We start from the raw sequence: 22435 nt of genomic DNA, 5'->3' as shown, positions 1-22435 counted from the left end.
AAATTGAAGGTCTACTGAGCTGTGCGACTGATTTGTGGCTGAGGGTTAGAGGCTTGGAGCTGGAGCTTTGAAAGGGAAAGCTGGAAACCGAAGTCTGGATCTGGAAAGTGGAAACTGAAAAGGGAAAAATAAAAAATGAACTCCCTACTGCCACATGTGTGTCTTAGCTGCCTTAGGATTAAAGCTAAAAATTGAAAAATACCATTAAAAATCAATTTAATTAAAATAAATAAATAATAGTTAAAATTAAATATATATATATATATAATTATTATGCTGATATAAACAGGACGGGACAGGACGTCCCGATGGCTGGCCCGAGTCCCATCCCGTCCCATCCCTATTTTGGCCCTATCCCATAAAAGTCTCATCTCAGATTTTTTCGAGTCAAGACAGACCTGTCCTAATATGATCGGGACGAGCACAGGCCGGTACGGGTCAGTTAGGCCGGGTACATCTTGAACACCCCTACTCTGAACAACCTTGAAAATGAATGCTTCCAAAACAAGTCCCTTTTCTCTCCATGACTTATAATAACTAACACCAACCCCAAATTCCTTACGCATGTGCTTTATTATTGATTTCGAGTCATTACATTTTCTATCAATAACTTTTTGCTTCACACATTCACTAATGATAAGGCTTGTTACTTGCCTATGATTACCACCCACGACATCAACAGCATAAGTATGGTCCTTTACATACCGTCTAATGACCCAAACCTAAATAGAAGAAATCATTGAGGCCTGTACCTACTACTTATAACCATCAACACTACAAGCAACAACAAGCTTTTCACCATTTGATTTGAGAGTTTTGTATTCAAAATTCCTCTTTATAGCTAAGAGTTGCAGAACTTTTTAGACTTTCAATTTGCTAAAGAATGTATCTCCCTCCTTAATATCATCCATTTGCAAAAGCTCATCGGGTCCACTACAATTCTTGTTGTTGGTAGATGTAAAAGAACATGAAATTAAGGAACTATCTCATTCATGGCAAGGTTCAAATACTTCTTGTATGGACAAAGGTCTATTGGAAATAGAGAAAATCAACAGGAAGTTAAAAGAATAGAATTTCTCAACGAATTAAAATATCATATCAAATCATTGTCATTCTTGACCTCTAAAATACAATATGTTGAAGTTTCAATATAAAAAAGACTATCAATTTAACCTCATGACTTACATTCAATTGTAATTTCTCATACACAATTTTCATAACATCAAGATATAAAGCTATATCTTCCACAAGCACTTTTAGATATGAACTATCCATATAACAGTTGTTCAAATTCCATTTTTCATCATAAGAAATGATGAGATTAAGCATCTCCATATCTGCAAGATGACATGGTGTTGGTAAGTTATCACTGATATTCTTTATCAATAATATAAGATAGTATATCAATGATATACTAACGTTAATGAGAAACACAAAAACACCATACTCCTTTGCCCAAATTAGATCAAACTAAGTTTAAAAAATTACAAACACCTTAGCTTATTAATAGAAAATCAAATACCTAAAATAAAAAATCATGAACAATGAGAAAATAATATGTTTTCTCAATTCAGCAAATTGCATAGATTGCATGATCAATGACAATGAATGATTACAAACAAATGATTTACTGATTCAGTGAAGATATTACCTGGATATATGAAGATGATGAAAATTCGATTATATATGATACTCTTCAACCTCCAGAAAAAAAAAAAAAGAATACAAGACAACTTCTATTCGATGATGCAATTTCCTCTTCAATGTGATGATAATGTCTGGGAAACATAGAGATGATAAATAGAGAGAGGAAAGCACTGTATGATAAGAAATGTTTTACAATTTGCAATGAAGATGGTGAAGAAAATAAACGTACGGATGAAGAAATAAAATCAAGAAAGATCATATAAAAATAAAATCAGTTATATTCTGTTTTAATAATACATAGAAATAAAATTAGATATATTCTCTTTTAATAATAAATCTATTTTGAGGATAAAAAAATGAAAACACATCTAATTTATTTTTGAATGAACCATATTCCAAAATATTCAAAAACCTCTCTTCCGTATTTTATGGGAGTTGTATTTTTTGAGGCCATTGAACTAATTTTATCTAATAATTAATGACTATCATTCTAATGGAGATAATGAATCGAATTTTCTCTCTCCATTTCTTAGATACAAATCAACTTTAATTCCTATTTTTTAATATAATTCAAATTATATTAAAAGAACTTTTTTATTGGTAGAAAACGGGGTTAAGCCCACACAAAAACACTAATACACAAGACGGCTCATGTCTCCTTCAAAATCTCAATATAATAAAGAGATAATCTCCCTAAGAGGCATCTTTATAATAGTATAGTTGTTAGCATGGTTCACCGTATCTATTGCCTTATCTAAAAACATACTTAACCACGATATCAACATCACTCTCAAGAGTGTTAATTCTATGTTTGAGTTCCACAAGTCAATTTGACTTGAGTCAAGGAAGGATTAGAATTATTGGTATAATAGTTGTTGACAATGGTGGAGCCACATTAGTTTGAGGGTGTCCAAATGCACCCCCTCACTTTGAAAAAAATTACAAATAGGGTATATAAAATATACAACTTTACACCCCCTTACTTTTGATATTTTTCACCCTATAAATTAAATAAAAAATATTTAGGCTCAAAAGTTTAGTAGATATATAATATTTTAATAATCTAGATAAGATATGAAGAGTATATTTATAATAGAAGACTATATCAATCTGTTCAATATAATTTTTTTGAAATCAAAAATGATAATAAAACTATTCATGTTATTATAATTTTAGTTCTAGCATAATTATTAGTTTTTAAAAATATTAATTTTTATTGAATTATTTTGCACCCCTGACTCGAGGTCTTGACTCCACCACTGGTTGTTGAGTCACTCTTCACAATCAAGTTCTTAAAGTTCAAGTCTTTTGCAAGTTTGAGGCCATGATAAATGCTCTACATTAAGTTTTCATCCATCCGTCAGTGGGCAATCCCACCTAACTTTCACCAGAGACAATAATAAACTTGTAAACTCATTCTCTGTTAAGCTTTTATGAAGTAAGCTTGCATAGTTAGTAATCCTCTTAACCAACTCAATAGGATTGGAAATACCATTGTTGAAAATACAACCATTATGGTACTTCCACAAGGACCAAATAGTAATAGCAAAAACAGTATCTCATGAGGAGAAGTCATGGAAAGACTTACACTTAAAATTCCAACAAAACCGTTTCTTTTATTGAAATGCCAAAAAAGAATCTATCTCAACAGTGTAACTTTAATTCCTTCTTAAAAAGCTTCCAAACATGCATGCATGCATGAAGCCATAGGTTCGTATTATTGAAGAATTATTGATACAGCAGCAAGCTTCATCCTTCAAATGAAACCTCCTGCTACTACACTTTTATTAGTTTTATTAATTTGTTCAATGAAAGAATATCTATTTCTTAATTATACATGGTAACTTGTGATAATTGAATGCTTTATTGTTTTATACCATAGTAAGACCTGTAAAACGCTATCGAAGTAATTAGGTCTTTTCCCACAAAATTTTATTTTCATATATGTTTCAAGGAGCTGTAGTGATATTTCATATTTTTAAGATCCTTCTTTGATATTAAAACATTTTACAGATCTTAAATATATTTTTATTTTTTTTAATTCAGTCCTTACTTAATGCTCAATATTTTGTTAACAATAAATGCTTTATGATGTGGGCAAATCCTTCCATACATTTATTAAGAACATAGTAGGGAAAATTATAGCCAAGGACTGCAGGAGGAATCTATTTACATAAAAGTACCAAATAATTTGGAAATTATGCTATAATACCTAGGGATTAAAACATAATTAATTTTTAATGTGAAAAGACAAAATTTTCCCTCAATTTTTTTTTTAAAAACTCCTCAACCACCGACCATTGAAGCTTCGATATCGGTGGCTGGACCACCCTACCAGACCGGCTATCTAAGCTCCTACAATGGTAGTTGAACCACCACTAGAACTCTGACATTGATTACCTAACCAGTGAGGGAGGCAAGCTATTTTTTTTTTAAGGTGGCCTAAGGTGGGATTTGAACCCACAACTTCTTGGCCACCAAAAAAATTATTAGCCACTAGGCTAACAAATCCTTTCAATTATATAATGCAAAGTTTTATATATATACTTAACTATGTTTTCACTTTCCATACCAATACTTATCAAATTTCAGTAGTTACTTGTCATTTTACAAATGGTTACTTGTTAAACTACTAATAGAACTTGTTAAAAAATTTAATACACACTGATTTTTATAAATGCTTAATTGTTTTTAATACCAAAATGACAAGTTTCTATTAGCAGTTTAACAAATAATCATTTGTAAAATAACAAGCATCGTTACTAACTTTGAAAATTTCTCTTGGTAACTTGACAAGAAAATTTTAGCAAAATAACAAGTTCCTATGAGCTTTTGACATGTAAAATTTTAGTAATAAACCAAGTAAATATTTATAAAAATCACTCCATATTAAATTTCTTTGACAAATCCTTATTGATAATTTAACAAGTAATCATTTGTGAAATGATAAGTCCTGTTACTAGCTTTGAAAATTTTTCTTGATTATTTGACAATAAAATTTTAACAAAATAATAAGTTCCTATAAGCTTTTGACATGTAAAATTTTAGCCTAACGGCTAACAATTCTTTTGGTGCTAAGAGGATGTGTGTTCAAACCCTACCTTGGCCACCTTAAAAAGAAAAAAAGTTTGCCTCCTTCCCCAGTCCAATGATTGGCACTAAAGCTCCGGCGTTGGCTCGACTATCACTACCGGAGCTCAAATGGTTAGTCCAACGGCATAGTCCGACTACCAACGTCAAAGCTCCGGCTACTAGTGGCTAAGGAGTTTCTTTTAAAAAAAAATTGAGGGGTAATTTTGTCTGTTCGCATTAAAAATTAATTACATTTTGATCCCCTAATTTTGCAACATAATTTCAGAATTATTTGGTATTTATCTCTAAATAGATTCCTCCGGCAGTCCTTAACTGTAATTTTCCCAACATAGTACTCCATTGGAAGAAAACATTAATTTAATTATTTCTAAAATTCTGTAATTTATCTTATATATAAAAGTAACTAATCATTCAAAATTGTCCAGAGATTCGTAATGATTAGAATAATACGAATGTCTATGATCTTCAAGCGTACTGATGACTGTCGTTTTATTCCCTGTCATACGTAGGCCAAAAATGGTCAAATCAATTTATTTCTAGCCAACAAATGAGGAAATCCTGTACGAAGTGGTCAAAGTCAACTTTTTCTTGTTTTTTCTAAAAATAATCCAAATATCTAAAAAATCTATCCAGTCTTCAAATTTGAACAATAACAAACTTTTTTCGTGAAAATTTTAAGGAATGAAAGAAAGAAGAAGTATAGAATAATTTTTTTCCATATGAATATATTTGTTTTATTTTTTTGTGAAACCATTTTCGGGATTTTAATAAATAGGCTGCTTTTAAGGAACAAAGAACCTGTCTTTAAAAGGGCAAAAACAAATAGAATAATGGCTTAGTCTGACCAAGCGATGGGCGAGACGTAAAGTGATGCTGGATTTATGAGTTGGCCCATAAAATGACCGTTACGTGACATGAGATTGGTCCATAGCCCACCAAAATAGGCTGGTCCATTATTCAAAGTAGTGACGTGCAATTATTCTGAATCTTTGAAGTTTTTTGTTTTTGTTCGAATCTTTGAAAAGTTCTACTTCTACTAATAATTTGACCCGCCGATCGCAATGATTACTCCTTATTTTTTGGTTATAATTATGATTTTGTTGCTTACATTTTAGGAAGTCATAACTCATAATTGAAAAAAGAGTAGCATTTCCATGCTTAATTGAGAAATTGTTATTTGTGTTCATCACATGGTTTAATGAAATATTATCCCACTTTTTTATATTCTATTTAAAGTTATTAAATTTACAAATTTAAGTAAACTTATAATAAAAATGTAACTCAAAACGTAAACTCGAATTGTAAACTTATAAGAGTTTACCTCTATTAATAAATAACTTTTAAAAGTACATAATTAAATAATTAAAATATAAATATAATCATAATTTAATTTAAATATATTTTAAATATAAATTATTTAAATTAAATCTATCCACATTTATATATAATTATACTTAACATAGAAATTTTAAAATATGGCAACTTATTTTTGATATTTTTTTGTTTTCTTTTTTATTAATATTAATTTTTATTTTTTAAGTTTTAGTTTCAATTAAACAAGATCCTGCTTTTTTCAATTAAGTTCTAAATAATATATACTTATCTTGCTCAATGAGTTTATGAGCAAATATGCACGATTTATAAGTTAAAAATGTAAAAATAGTAATCTCGAAGAGTCAACTCATGAGTTTAACTGAATTTTATCTAATTCAAATTTATAAGCAAATTAACACAATTTTATAAGTTAGAAATATAAAAATGATAAACTTGTAGAATTAATTCAAAAATTTGACAATAATGATCTACCCACATCTAATTTCCATTGTTTTAATTCAATCATTTTCTAATACTTCAAGAATGTAATGAACTAAAAAAATCAGTGTTTATATATGATATAATGTATCCTTATCTGAAAAATTAGTTTAAAATTTATTAGAGTTCGATAGGTAATGGAATTTATGTAAAGTAAAGAAACAAGGTTGCGTTTATACTATTTACACATTATTATCCAGACAAAAAATTTGTTAGGCAAAAGGAAGAATTCTTTAGAGAATGACAACTAAATAAAACTCCGTAAAAAATTAATGTCAAATCATAATTTCATCATAATTTTGATTCTCGTTAATCCATTAAGTTGATCCTCAAGAACAATCCAACTAAAATGATTGATGGTTGAATGATTATAAGCCAGTCTAACTGATTACTTTCAAAACATTTTTTTAAAACAAATTTAATAATATTGATTCCATTTAAAAAATGAGATATAAATTTAAGGCTTTGGAAGAAAAATATATTTTTAATCCCTTAATTTCACTTACTTTATAATTTGATTCTTCATCGTGAATCATTCAATTTATAAAAAAATAAACAAATACTGTATATATTTCCCAAAAGACATAATAATGTATGTATATTTTTTTAATAAGAATAATATATCTATATAAACAGATGATGCGATAAGCAAATTCATCTCATGCCACAACTTGTTATTAGACCAACCAACGTTAACGATAGCTATGTCTACTGCAACGTTAAAGACGACGACAATGGCTGCGTCTGCGGTTAAATATCGCAGAGTTCGTTCATCACATATAAGTTCATGGCCATTCAGGCATCAATCATCCAACTTATTTTTCCACCACGATCGGAAATCAACAAAAATAATACATGCTAGATCCATAATTGCATCAGCTTGATTACAAGGTATAAAGCTTGAAAGCCATACATGATGCTAAAGCCTTAATTATTATTTGTCTTTCGATAATCATATATATCGTTTTATTTCTTTGCATTGGTGTTTAGTACTTGGTAGCTGCTCAAACTGATGAATTCAAACCAAGCATGGAAGCTCGGAAAAGAAGAGTCCGAGAGGCCCTGCGAAACACGACGGATCCAAAGGCGACCTTGAAGATGATAGACACGATACAACATCTGGGAATTTCGCACCACTTCGAGGAAGACAAAGATTCGATATTAAGATGTTTGTGTGGTTGGGACGCTGGTGACGATCTCTTTGCCACTGCTCTTCGCTTTCGTCTCCTCAGGCATAATGCCATCTTCACTACTAGTTCATCAGGTTCAGCTTATAATTTTGTGTTCCTTTTTTAAAATTTGAAATTGATCATACAGAAAACTAATGATCACTTAAAATAGGCTGGTGAAAACATGAGAAACTTAATTATAGAAGTAACACATTATTCTGAACAACTTTGAACTGATTAGTTGAGTGTTGACGCGTGGTGTAGATTACGTTTTCAAGAAATTTATGGACAAAAGCGGGAGATTCAAGGAATCAATCAGCAGGGACACGTGGGGTTTGTTAAGCTTGTATGAGGCATCGTACTTGGGAGAAGAGGGGGAAGATATGTTAACGGAGGCCATGGGCTTTACGAAGCTCCATCTTCATCGATCCTTACCAGATCTCAGCCCTGAAAAAGGAGGCCGTGTTGCTAGAGCCTTGAAAATTCCAAGGCACCTCAGAATGGCCAGGCTTGAAGCCAGAGACTACATTCATGAATATGAAAAACTTAGCAACCACATGCCAGCTCTCTTGGCTTTGGCCAAGTTAGACTTTGACATGGTTCAGTCGCTGCACCAACAAGAATTAGCAGAGATTTGCAGGTGAGGCAGATCTCATTCATTTAACACTTTGATCATATTGAGTTCTGCACATGGACAAATTTTCTATTTGACATTTTTAGGTGGTGGAAACAACTGGGGCTCGTTGATAAACTTGGTTTTGCGAGAGATAGACCATCGGAGTGCTTCCTGTGGACAGTGGGGATATTTCCAGAGCCATACTATTCTAATTGCCGGATTGAACTCACCAAAACCATCTGCATATTACTGGTTATGGATGATATCTTTGACTCTTATGGCACCTTGGATGAACTTGTTCTTTTCACTGAAGCCATCAGAAGGTTGATCTGCTAGTCCAATAATTTCTGGTTATCACTGAAAAAAATCAACGCGTACGTGATTCAGAATTGATCATATTGTTAACTTATATTCTTGTTTGCAGGTGGGATCTGGACGTGATGGAGGAGCTGCCCGAGTATATGAAGATATGCTATATGGCATTGTATAACACTACCAATGAAATTGCCCACAGAGTTCAGAAAGACCACGGCTTGACCGTGGTTGCACACCTGAAGATAACTGTAAGAATATCTGAATAAATAATCAGAAATCATGACAAACATTAGAAAAAAGTACTAATCACCATGATGGGATTAAGCAAGAAATTAATTAATGACTATTGGGTGCAGTGGATAGACATATTTGAAGCTTTTTTAAAGGAAGCGAGGTGGTTCAGCAGAGGGGAGATACCAAATGTTGAAGAATGTCTGGAGAACGGTGTGAGTTCTGCGGGATCATACATGGCAATGGTGCACGCATTCTTCCTAACAGGAGACAATCTCTCAGAGCAAAATGTTTCTATGATGAAGAATCAACCGTATCCAAGGCTCTTCACTGTGTGTGGCGAAATTCTTCGCCTTTGGGATGATCTGGGAACTTCAACGGTACGTACGTGCACGGGCATCTCTTTATCCCTTTTCATTTGTCGCCTAAATACGATCTACATTAATGATTACTATTAATAAATTAATTAATGAAGAAGTTTGACGGTGAATGGTGATGATTGGGAGGAACAAGAAAGAGGAGACAATGCATGCAGCATCCAATGCTACATGAGAGAGAATCATCCTGTAGAGGAAGACAAAGCGAGAAAATACGTAAGAGAGCGTATAGGGAAGCTATGGTGGGAACTAAATAACATAGCAATGGCAACGAAGTCTCTGCCTTGGTCAATCGTGAAGGCTTCGTTTAACGTAGCAAGAACTGCGTAGGTGATTTATGAGCATGGAGATGACAAAAGCGCGTATAGCGTGGATGATTACGTCCAAGCTTTGCTCTTCCAACCCTTCTCAAACCATTGTTCCCACATAAATCCTTAATTAGAAGGAGTGTATATGTGTAGGTCCTCAATAATTGTAAAATTGTTCCACATTCATAGGCACTCCTCTGCTAAAACATTGCAAGGTTTTTTTTTTTTTATGAGTTGAATGTTTAAAAATATAAAGTATTTTTAGTATTTAAAAATGTAATCATTTTTTTAAAAGTAATTTTAATAAATAAATTACTTTACATTTATTTTAAAGTGCAATACCTTATTAAATAGAGATAAGTATGAAAAAATTATGTTAGTTTAAAAATAAATAAGTAATTATTTTATTGATAAAATTTAATTAAAAATGTATTATATTTTTAAATAAATGAAGTGATGGATGTGGTTTGTACCCGTTCTACAGAGGAAGAGGACATGGGCGGAATCAAGATAAAAATTGGATCGGGCCAAATTATTTAAATAAATTTTTTTGCATACTATTGATAATTTTTTTAATATTTAGAATATTATTTTATTATAAATGTAAATAAAATTTTAAATACCTATATTATATGAAAAATATTATAAGAAATATCATTGGAAATTATTTAATACTTTAAGAAATTAAAAAATATTTAAAGTTAAGTCAAATATTTTTGTACATATGATATAAACTCTAAAATACACTTGACCTACTAAAACTAACATTAATCAATACTATTTACAAAAATAATAATATATTTATTTAAATACTTACTCAATTTTTAATAATAATTTATTTCAAAAAAAGTATTAAAAAACCTAACATATACAATACTCTCTTCGTTTAAAAATATAAGATATTTTTAAATAAATTTTATCCTAATAAAGTAATTATCTACTTTTAAATTAACCCTATCTTTTTGTATTTATCCCTATTAAACACCCAATAATAAATATAAAGTTATTTATTAATAGGAATATTTAAAAAAAGATAATAATTACACTTTAAAAAATTAAAAATACTTTATAATTTTAAATATTTATTTTTTAAAAAATATTTTATATTTTTAAATAAAGAGTATAAATATTAACTTTCACCGATAAACATATTTCTATAAACCAATATAATATAATTATAGTTTATTTATCTTTTACAAATAATAAAAAAAATTGTAACTATGCATGCTTGTGCATACGCAGAGAGTGTCAGGGAGAGTAGATTTTTTGTTGGCTAGGAACATGGTACACCTATATTCGTTCGAAGATGGCAGTGGGTTGGCCCCACTCAACACAGACGTGGGACCGTCCCTGGAAGAGGAGGCGGGCGGGTTCACATTTTCAGCCTTCACTGCCACAAGATTCCTTTAACATCCGTTCGCGCCTGATTCCTACTTTCCCACGGTTTGCTAATTAATAAGATTGGGGATAAAAACGATAAAATCCAAAAAAAAAAAAGTTATAAACAGTTAAGTGTTCAACAATTTTTTGAAAAAGAAATGATAACAAAATTCTTTAAGATTATCTAAATAACATTTTGACCTCTTAAAATGTGATAATTTTATTAAAATTTTTAAAAACTTATGTATCAATAAATTTTAAATTAAAAAATTATTTTACTATTATTGATCGGTTGTGATTTCTTGTTTAATTCTTTAAATAAAATTTATTATTTCTCAAATAAAAGTTGTGGTTGGGGTTTATTATTTTTAAAACTTATTTTTGAACAACAAAAATTATATTTAACAAGTTGTATTTTTTTGTTCACCGTTTGCAATTCATAAAATAAAGGTTATCATTCCTTAAGCAAAAATTGCGATCGGTACTTATTTTTTAATAATAAAAATTACAATTAACAAGTTGTGATTTCTTGTTCTACTCTTGTAATTTGTTGAATAAAAGTTATTATTTTTAAATAAAATTTATAATTGAAGCTTGTTATTTTTAATAAGAATAGAATAATCTTTTCATTTTAAAATTTATTAACATAAAAGTCCCTTAAGATTTCAGTAAAATTATAACATTTCATGAAACTAAATTGTTATTTATATAATTTAAAATAATTTTATTATTATTTTTCCTTTTTTAAGAAATAAATCACAAATATTGGTTCAAATGTATTGTTGTAAACAAGAATCTCAATTACAAATTAAAAGTATATAAAATTTAGATATTTTATTTATAGCTAAAACTCCAAAATTTATGATTATCATAATCAATATTTATAATTAATTTTTTTTAAAAAAATTATCAAAAATCTAACTGTCATAAATTTTTAGTTTTGGGATTATAATAGGGAAAATAACAATTAGGTCCCAAAGTATCAATTTTATTCAAGATAAGTCCCAAAATATTCTGAAAGGCCAGTTAAGTCCCTAGGTCCTTGAGTGGCATTTTAATATAATGAGAAATGACCAAAATACCCTTATTTAGCTGATGAAAATGTGAGGTTTCTCCTTCTCTACTCTTCCTTGCCCTGTTCGTCATCCCTTCTTTCCCTGCCCTGTTCCTCATCTCTTCTTTCCCTGCTCTATTCATCGTCTCTTCCCTGTCTCATTGCAAGCGAGTAAAGCTCTCTGTCATCTCTTCCCTGAGCTGTCCAATAAAACTGTCTATCATCTCTATTCTAGTCTTGTTTAACATCTCTTCTCTGCCTTAAATGATCAGTTGCTTAAGTCATTAATTTGTAATCTATTTTGGTCATTAATCTTTGATGGGTGTGATGCATTTGCCTAACTAAAGAGTCTGATCCTCATCAACATTTACCATTTCGATTATGCAGAAATTGCTTCTTCTTTAATTTTTTCCCTGAGTGTCTTAGCTGAAGGGGACTATGTAGTTTGTACAAGTGATGACATGCTTAAATGGATTTTAAGTTTGAAGTTATACATTGTACCCAATTAATCAAGTTTGTAACTCTGTAATTTGTTTTCACAATTTTATTCCCAACTTTTAATATTGAAACGTATTTATAATGTTCAAGTTATACATTATATCCAATCAATCAAGTTATCAAGCAACTTAGATACCCAATTTTGCAACTAGCTCGAAACAATTTTGCCACTGCTTGTCAAAATTTTGAATGGAAGAACCATTAAATTTTTAAAAAAGTTATTATTCTAGGACAACGCTCCAGTAATTTGTAATTCAGACACCAAATTTTGCAACTATCTTATAAATAATTTGCAACTTCTTTTCAAAATTTTGGGTGGAAGAACTATTGAATTCTTAAAGTTAATATTGTAGGATAATGCTCCAGTAATTTGCAATTGGGACACCAGCTTTTACAACTTTCTTACAAATAATTTGCACCTCCTCAAAATTTTGGGTGGAAGAACTATTCAATTCTTGAACTTGCAAAGCTATTAAATTATTTTAGGACATGGCTCCAGTAATTTGCAACTGACATACCAGATTTTGCAACTTCATTATAAATAAATTGCAACTCCTTCTCAAAATTTTAGGTGGAATAACTTTTGAATTCTTGAACTTACAAGGCTATCAAATTATTTTAGGATAACACTCCATTAATTTGCAACTGACATACCAAATTTTACAACTTTATTACGAATAATTTGCAACTCCTTCTCGAAATTTTGAGTGGAATAACTTGAAATTCTTAAACTTGCAAAGCTACCAAATTATTTTAGGATATGGCTCCAGTAATTTGCAACTAATATACTAAATTTTGCAACTTCCTTATGAATAATTTGCAACTCATTCTCAAAATTTTGGGTGGAATAGCTTTTAAATTCTTAAACTTGTAAAGCTATCAAATTATTTTAGGATATGACTCCAATAATTTGCAACTAACATACTAAATATTGCAACTTCCTTACGAATAATTTGCAACTCATTCTCGAAATTTTGGATGGAATAACTTTTGAATTCTTAAACTTGCAAAGCTACCAAATTATTTTAGGACATGACTCCAGTAATTTGCAATTGACATTCCAAATTTTGCAACTGTCTTACAAATAATTTGCAACCTTTGCTCGAAATTTTAAGACAACACACTTTTAGTGATTACAGAAGATATGAACTGTACATATAAGCTGCATGTATTAATTCATCTAATGCATCTGCACATATCAGTTGTCCACTTACACAAAAGCATGAACTTGAATTTATAAAAGAGGGGTTGCTATGTATCAAAAAAACCTCCCAATACTACCAATATATATGTATAAAAACCTGTATATGTTAACTAAATCTAAATTGATCTAAAACTACCCATATATGTATATCACCCAAATCCAAGTTCATGTGGTAACCCATTTACAATAACATCAACTTGGATTTAGATTTCTACACCTCTTCCATGTACGGTATGCTTCATGACAATGAGAACAATGATAAACCTTCTTCTGCTGATATTGAGACTCAATCCTCACATGACGAGGTCTGCTAGCTGATCAAGATGTTCTACGAGGTAGCAAAAAGGTTTGGCTTATGAGCTTAGATACTGTCAATGCATTTGGCTTTGACATCTCATAGGTCTCAACATGATGCATAGTGCCATTGTATATTTTCTCCTATAAACTACGAAGATAACATGCATAGTGTAACACTATACTTGTAGATTGCTTGTCTGCAATCATCAGCACTCGCAAAAATCTGTCAGGTCCTACTAGTAAATCTTTCTACTTTGTTGCATTTAGCTCAGGCATTGGTGTTGGGATACTTTGTATTGCACATGGTAGAACTTCAAGATCTTGTGTAGCATGTGAATTCTCAGCTGAACATTCTACTCTGCATTTTCATTCAAATCATGTTTATTACTACCATCCATATTCATATTAACATAATATTAATTATGCAACTATTAAAAAAACTTACACATCAATTGAATCTTTTGTTGTCTCTGTACTTTGCTATATCTTCTCAATGATGTATACATAAGCAAAATTATCATTCAATTTCATTAACTAATTTATCCCTTCATCATCTTTAAGGTCTAAAAGAGCATTGCAATCAAACTTTACTGTGTACTTCAACTCTATTTCATTTAAATCACAATTCAAGCATGATGAAATCAATCTAACAAGTCTTTCAAGAGACATTCCTTCTCTAATCATTCTTCCATTACAACTCCCCCTATCATAATGCATTGTCCTATGCATATCTTTTACAATATCTCCACTATAATGAAAATAACAAAAAATTTTCTTTAAACAACTACTTTCCATCGTACCCAATAATATCAACCCACAAGAAACAAAATAAAATGTAATAATATATCACTTAGAAACAAGTTACTTTTGACATAAGTGATTTTCGCATCAGTTAAACAGTGACAGCGTTCCATCTTAAAATATAGACACTCGATAGTAATTTCTTACACTTTCAATTGCAAAATGTCGAATCTTCATGCCAAATATTTAGAAACGTGAAATAAAAAAAAAATCTTTCATGTTCAGTTGCAGAAAACCGTTCCATCTTTTTTCTTATGAAAGCCATTTTGCAAGAAATCAAACCTTCATGGAGTAAACCTTTTTGTTCAAATGCAAGGATTTGCAAAAAAAAAAAATACCTGTCTGCACGCACCAGCACAACTCCTTAAGCTACCTTGAGTCAATAATTAAGGTAACTCACCTCTTCCAAGCATAACTCTATTTCAGGAATGGGTATTCTTCAACGTACAGCTCCACCACTTACATATAACTCTCATCAATGGCGGGAAAGAGATAAATCGGGAGGGAAATGTTGGAGCTAATGAGTGTACATGTTATATTTACTCATAGGGGCATTTTCATCATTTCCTTTGTAATTTTGATTGGGAAAAAACAGCATGGGACTTGATTGGCCTTTTAGAATTAGTTGGGACTTAACTGGTATAAAATTAATCTTTTGGGACTTGATTGTCATTTTCCCATTATAATATCAGTTTTCCTAATAACATTCTCGAGTGTTCGCCCTCCCCATTTGTCCTTCTTCTGACAACTTCTCATGAAAAATCTTCATCGTCCCCGCCAAAATAGATCTGCACCTCACCAAGGAAGGTGTAGATTTGAATTTTTCAAATTTAATTTAAATGATTCAAATTTAATATTTAATATTTTTATTTTATATTTTTAAAATAAAAATTATATAAATTATAAAATTTTTTAAATAAATCTATTTAGTAATTTGGACAGTTCAAATTTAATATTAAAAAATTATAAAAAATATGAATATTAAATATGCACGGTGCAAAATATATCTGAATAGTCAATTTATAAAAATCATAATATTAAATATGAATCATTCATATTAAATTTTAATAAATTTTTTTTACCAATTTGGATAGTTCAAATTTAGTATAAATGATCTACATTTAATATTAAAAAATTATAAAAAAATTAATATTAAATTTAAGCTTCACACGATAGCTCTTTAATGGTCCAAGCCCGATTTTCTACCATAATTCTTACCTTTTCCCTTCAGTCTGCCATTGCTAAATAGTGCTAGAACTCCACCAACTATTGCAAGAATATGCTTCTGGTGCACTCTTCAGCTTAGCCATTCATGACTATAACAAGACTACAATCAGCATGTTGGGTTCTCTACCATCACTACTCTACTTGCTTCAATCCAAGAATGAGCGAATGAGAGGGAATGAAGAGGAGAGAGGGATATTTTTAAAAAAAATACAAAAAATATTACAAATGATGAGACCCACTAAAAATATTAAAAATTTAAATTTGGGTCCTACTAACAGTGAAAACTGACGCAATAGACACTACTAGAAAAATATAAAATAGTGAGGGACTTTAGTGAGGGTTTGTCTATTCCTCTCTAAAATACTAAATTAGTGAGGGATGTTGATTTCGTGGCTTGACTTAAAATTGACAAGAAAAATAGCGAAAGACTTTTAATTTCTCTCTAAAGTAAGATAATTAACAAGGAAAATAGTGAGATTGTTAATCCCTTTCTATTATTGTAAAAAAATTTGACTTTTTGGCAATAACTTTTAATTATATCTTTAATTATTTTCATTTAAAAATAAAAAATAAATTTAAAAATTAAACTGAAATATTCATAATAAAATTATTTAATATTTAATATTTTCTTCATTTTAAGTTCATTTTCATTAATAAAATAATACTTTATTAAAAATATAATATAAAGAATAATTTAAACAAAATATAAATTTTTAACATATTAATAATTGAAAATAAAATTTAATACGTGTGTGTATTTTTATAATATATTATTTGATATATTTATGTATTTAAATAATATATATTTAATTTTTCATATAACGACTATAGGTGTCTTTCAGTTTAATTAGCAAAGAATGAAAGTATAATGCTTAGAGGATAGAAGGTCAAGGATTCAAGTCTTGGCATTGGCATAAAGATAATAAATATGTGATATGGCAAGGAGTCAGTGACATGCACGGTGCAAGGTGAACAAATACATGTCATGAGTTGTTGCATACATGGTGAGTGATGGCCTACAAAATGGCAGATGACATGGTAATTGACGAGGCATAAGATTGTTGGTGACATATCACAAGATGACGCACAAATGACGAGTAATGTGGCATCATCATTTTTGAACACAAGCATATTTGGCAAGGAACTAGTCCCTCACTAAAGTTATCTAATTTTAAATAGTATTAGTAAGGCATTGTATCCCTCACTAAATTTAGTGAGCTATTTTTTAGTTGCGAATTTAGTGAGGGATTAAAATGCAATTTAGTGAGAGAAAATGACATTTAGTGAGAGATTTATTCTTCACTAAATTTCATTTCTCTAGTAGTGAGACAACAATAATGGAATCAAAAATTTTAGCGATTGAAGGATATAAATGATCATTTCTTGACTTTAAAGGTGATTTTGACTCTTTTCGTTTAGCTGAGGAATGTTTTATACCCCTAACCTTAAAAAATATAATAAAAAATATAAAAAAGTCGGTCCTACTATTATATTTTATTATTAAAAAATATTTTAAATTTTCATGTGGGCCCCATTAACAGATAATTAATACTAAAGGCACAAAGGAAGCAAAATTATAAGGTTAAAGGATAAATTTAATCTCAAGTTGAGTTATCTATGAACTTTTGTGTACAGTTTAGAGATAAAAATGACATTTAACCCTTACTAAAATTATAATATAAATGTGGACCATTCATATTAAATCTACACTATTCAAACTAGTAAAGAGATTTTTTTTAATTTTTTTATAATTTATATAATTTTTTCAATTTAATAAATATAAAATAATAAATAATAATTTTTGACAGTTCAAATCTATACCACCTCAACAAAGGTGCAGAGGAGGCTTCCCATGGGAGGGAAGTTGATTTCCACCAAAATTACATTTTGTTCTCTTTTTCGATAACTTTGAAAGAGAGAGAGGGTTTATAATATCATACCTTACTTCAGTTATATATTACTTTATTTTAAAAGACTAATATCTTGAAATTTTATTTTTCATTATTAAAATATTTATATATGATATTTAATGAAAGTATAATTAAAAAATAAAAAATTTCAAAAATTAAGGTTTTACCTTATTATTTTTTAGAACCATGAAATAATTATATTAGTTCTCTATACAGTAGGATCTGATATGCATTAGTGCTCATTAGGATTGATGAGCACTGGTGCTCATCATTCACATAGAGTGATCTTGGCTTTTTATTTTTTTTAAATTATCTCTGCAATTGATTTTAAATTGCTTTTAAAATATTTTTGATATTATATTTATCAAAATAAAATTATATAAAAATTATATAAAAATTAACATTAAATATAGAATACATTTTTTCCCATAACTAAAATATATAATGTGAGGCTAAATTAATCAATCTAATTTTTTTTTGCCATACCTAACGAACCTAATTGAACTTAAGGGAAGATGATATTAAATGATTGCATGATTGAATTAAACTTAAATAAAGATTAAAATATTAAAAATTTAAAATAAGAACTAAAGACATTTTAGTGAACTTGTTTGAATGATGTTCTCCTTGTATGATTCGTAGCTATCAAAACAAGAATTTACAAATAAAATTTTATCAATTTATAAAATTTTTTTGTTAAACATGTCATCAAGGCTCAAGCCAAAACCAGCACATACATAGCGACAAAGTATGTAAGCAAAAGGATGCATTACACATATATTCCCTCCGTTCAAAATATAAAACATTTTTAAATGAATCTCACTTTTAATAAAGTAGTTACCTATTTTTCAACTAACCATATCTTTTTATATTTATCCTTATTAAATACCCTACAATAAATATAAAGTCATTATCAATAGGGACACTTTTAAAAAAAAGACAATGATTATAGCTCAAAAGACTAAAAATACTTTATATTTTTTAACATTCAATTTCTCAAAAGATGCCTTACATTTTTAGACGGAGAGAGTATCATATAAACTAAAATTAAAGAGAGATTCAGGCCTTGTTTGTTTTTGTTTATATTTTTTATTTTTAAAAAATATTTTTTTAAAGCACACTATAACTATATTAGACTATTTAAAGCCAGTGATAGCTATTACCAATTATTATTATAAGTCATCACAAACTATTACTATTTTTTAATTTAAAAATTATTTTTAAATTGATATAATTAAAGATATTTTATTTTTTTTTCTTTAAATTTTTTAAGCATAGTTTACAAAATATTTTTTTAAAAATAAAAAATATAAACAAAAATAATTATTACTATTGTTTAGAGAAACCAATGATAGCTATTATCAATTATTATTACATGTCATCACCATTAATTACTAAAACTATTACTATTTTATAATTTTTTAATTTTAAAATTATTTCTAAATTAAAATAATTAAAGATATTTTTTTGCTTTAATTTTTTTAATAATAGTTTACAAAATATTTTTTAAAAATAAAAAAAAAAAAAAATAATTAAAAATATTTTTTAATTTATTATATTTTAAGAATTGTTTATAAAATTATTTTTTAGAGAAACCTCATAAAAAATAATTATTACTATTCTTAAAAAAATTTAAAGAAAAAAAAAAGAAAATATCTTTAATTATCTCAATTTAACAATAATTTTGAAATTAAAAAATTAGAAAATAGTAATAGTTTCAATAATTAATGGTGACGACCTGAAATAATAATTGATAATAGCTGTCACTGGCTTTAAATTAATGGTGACGACCTGAAATAATAATTGGTAATAGCTAACACTGGCTTCAAATAGTCTAATATAGTTATAGTGTGCTTAAAAAAATAAAAATAATTTTAAGATGTTGCAATTTTTTATTTTTAAAAATAACATATGAAAATAATTATAAAAATATTTAAATACAAAACAGAAGTTAATCCAGCTTTTAATTAGAGAGAATGACAGTTAGGTTCTAAAATAGTGAATTAATACCAGTTAAGACCTCAATAATTTTTTCTTACAAAATAAATTGTAAATATCAATTTGAACAGTTACAAACAGAAATTTCTATTACAATTCAAAAGTTACATTTAATATTTAAATATTTATCTATAATTAAAACTCCTAAACTTATAATAATTTGGATTGATATTTTTAACTAACTTTTCCAAAAAAAATGTCAAGGACTTAACTGGTATTAATTTACTATTTTGAGACCTAATTGTCATTTTTTCCTTTAATTATTTGATTGAGTCTGTGATTTAATTTTTGATATATTCATGAGTATTGTCACGCCTAGATTTTGACTTTCCTAGAGAGGGAAGGTCAATAAATGTAAAAAAGAAAGAGTCACCATCAAAGTTTTTAGAGAAACCTTAGAAAACTATATAATGAAAAAGGATAATTTGCCAAAAAGGTTTGAGAGTCTATTGTATGTAGGAAAGGTGTTAGACAATTTATGATGTAACATCCCAAACAAATTATCCCCTTGACTAATTAAGCTAATGTGGCATAGAAACCGGATGAAAAAACAAGCAATTTTATTCTTTTCCACTCTGAGCTCCTTACACAACCAAAGGGCCCTATTTATAGTTCTGGAATCGTGAAAAACTGAAGCTTACAAATTAAAAGGGAGGTTATGGAAATTAAGGGGAGGTTACAAGGAGTTTATTGTGCTCCATTATGCGTCTCCCATTTCTGCTCTTTCCGTTTCATCTCCATTATGCGTCTTCCATTTCTGCTCTCTCCATTTCATCCTCCTCAGGTTGGGCAGAACTCGCCCTCCAGTCAAATTCATCATCTTCATCAACGTACGGAGATAGATCAGTGACATTGAAGGTGGCAGATATACCGTAAGAACCAGGTAATTCCACCTTGTAAGCATTGTTGTTGATCTTTTGCACTATCTTGAACGGACCATCAGCTCTCGGGGACAGCTTAGCATTTGGTTGTTTAGGAAATCGTTCCTTTCGTAAATGTATCCAAACCAAATCGCCCATGTTAAAAGTTTGATACTTTCGATGCTTATCATGTTGAGTCTTGTATCTCAAGTTCTGCTTTTGTATTCGGGCACGAACTTGTTCATGTAACTTCTTGATTTCCTTAGCCCTTTGGTCAACATCAGAACTATATTGCTGCTTATCAAGTGAAGGGGTCAAGTCTAGTGGACTAAAGGGACGAGTGCCATAAACAACTTCAAATGGACACTTCCTAGTTGCTTGGTTGACAGAGTTATTATAAGCAAACTCAACTTGAGCAAGAATGAGATTCCACTACTTCAAATTCTTTCCCATGAAACTACGAAGAAGATTACCAAGAATCCTGTTTATTACTTTAGTTTGGCCGTCTGTCTGGGGATGACTAGTGTTGCTAAATTGGAGCTTAGTTCCCATCTTTTTCCATAGTGTTCGCCAAAAGTGGCTGAGAAACTTCACATCACGGTCAGAAGTGATAGTTTTGGGAATGCCATGAAGACGCACAATCTCCTTAAAGCATAAGTTTGCTACTTGAACAGCATCATTAGTCTTCTGGCATGGAACGAAATGGGCCATTTTTGAGAAACGATCCACAACTACCATGATGGAATCTTTTTGCCTCTGAGTCCATGGTAAACCCAGAACAAAATCCATAGTTATATCTTCCCAAGGTGCTTCTGGAATTGGCAGAGGCATGTATAGTCCGGTATTCTGACCCTTGGATTTAGCCAAGTGACAAATCCTGCATGTTTGTATTTGCCTGTTGACATCCCGTTCAAGTCGAGGCCAGTAAAAGTTCTCCTTCACCAGGTCAACTGTTTTATCCTGTCCAAAATGTCCTGCTAGTCCACCGTCATGTGCTTCCCAAATTATGGCTTCTCTCAAGGAACCCTGTGGAATATAGAGGGTTTTACCTTGAAATAAAAACTCGTCGTGTCTGTAGAACTGGTAGAAAGGTTGATTTACAATTGCTTCCCACACTCCTCAAAAATCAGGATCATCCTGATACAACTCTTTGACAAGGTCAAATCCAACAACCTTGGTTTATAGTGTTGTAAGTAGCACATGGCGACGACTAAGGGCATTAGCTACGGAGTTCAGAGTTCCAGCCTTATGTTTGATAAGGAATGGATAAGACTGTAAGAGTTCACTCCAACGAGCATGTCTGCGACTGATCTTCTGCTGGGAATTCAAATACTTGAGAGCCTCATGATCAGAAAAAAGTATGAACTCTTTATTCAAGAGATAATGACTCCAATGTTGGAGAACTCGAACAATGGCATAGAATTCCTTATCATAAGTAGAATATCTAAGCTTGGCATCATTAAGCTTCTTACTAAAAAAGGCAATAGGATGGCTTTCCTAGCTTAGGACAGCACCAATCCCGGTGTTAGAAGCATCACAACTAACTTCAAACACTTGGTCAAAGTTAGGAAGAGCTAGGACTGGAGCTTCAGTCAACTTCTTCTTAAGCTCCTCAAAGCTTTTTTGAGCTTGCTCTGT

At 29.9% G+C, this 22435-nt stretch overlaps 1 protein-coding gene across 1 annotated transcript; it reads left to right on the top strand.

Annotated features, from left to right (window-relative positions):
• The first annotated feature begins 7256 nt into the window (after positions 1 to 7256).
• Positions 7257 to 9698, top strand: LOC129313976 (probable terpene synthase 11). The gene is given in 7 exon segments (XM_054957360.1): positions 7257 to 7316; positions 7543 to 7807; positions 7986 to 8361; positions 8442 to 8660; positions 8762 to 8900; positions 9009 to 9263; positions 9390 to 9698. Coding segments are annotated over 7 exon segments (1623 nt in total).
• Positions 9699 to 22435: the final 12737 nt, after the last annotated feature.

This window comes from Prosopis cineraria, unplaced genomic scaffold (assembly GCF_029017545.1).
Source record: "Prosopis cineraria cultivar Desert tree isolate PC_DT_omini unplaced genomic scaffold, ASM2901754v1 PC6, whole genome shotgun sequence".
Classification (NCBI taxonomy): domain Eukaryota; kingdom Viridiplantae; phylum Streptophyta; class Magnoliopsida; order Fabales; family Fabaceae; genus Prosopis; species Prosopis cineraria.
Note: the sequence above shows the minus strand (reverse complement) of the source record. Positions and strands in the feature narration are given on the sequence as shown.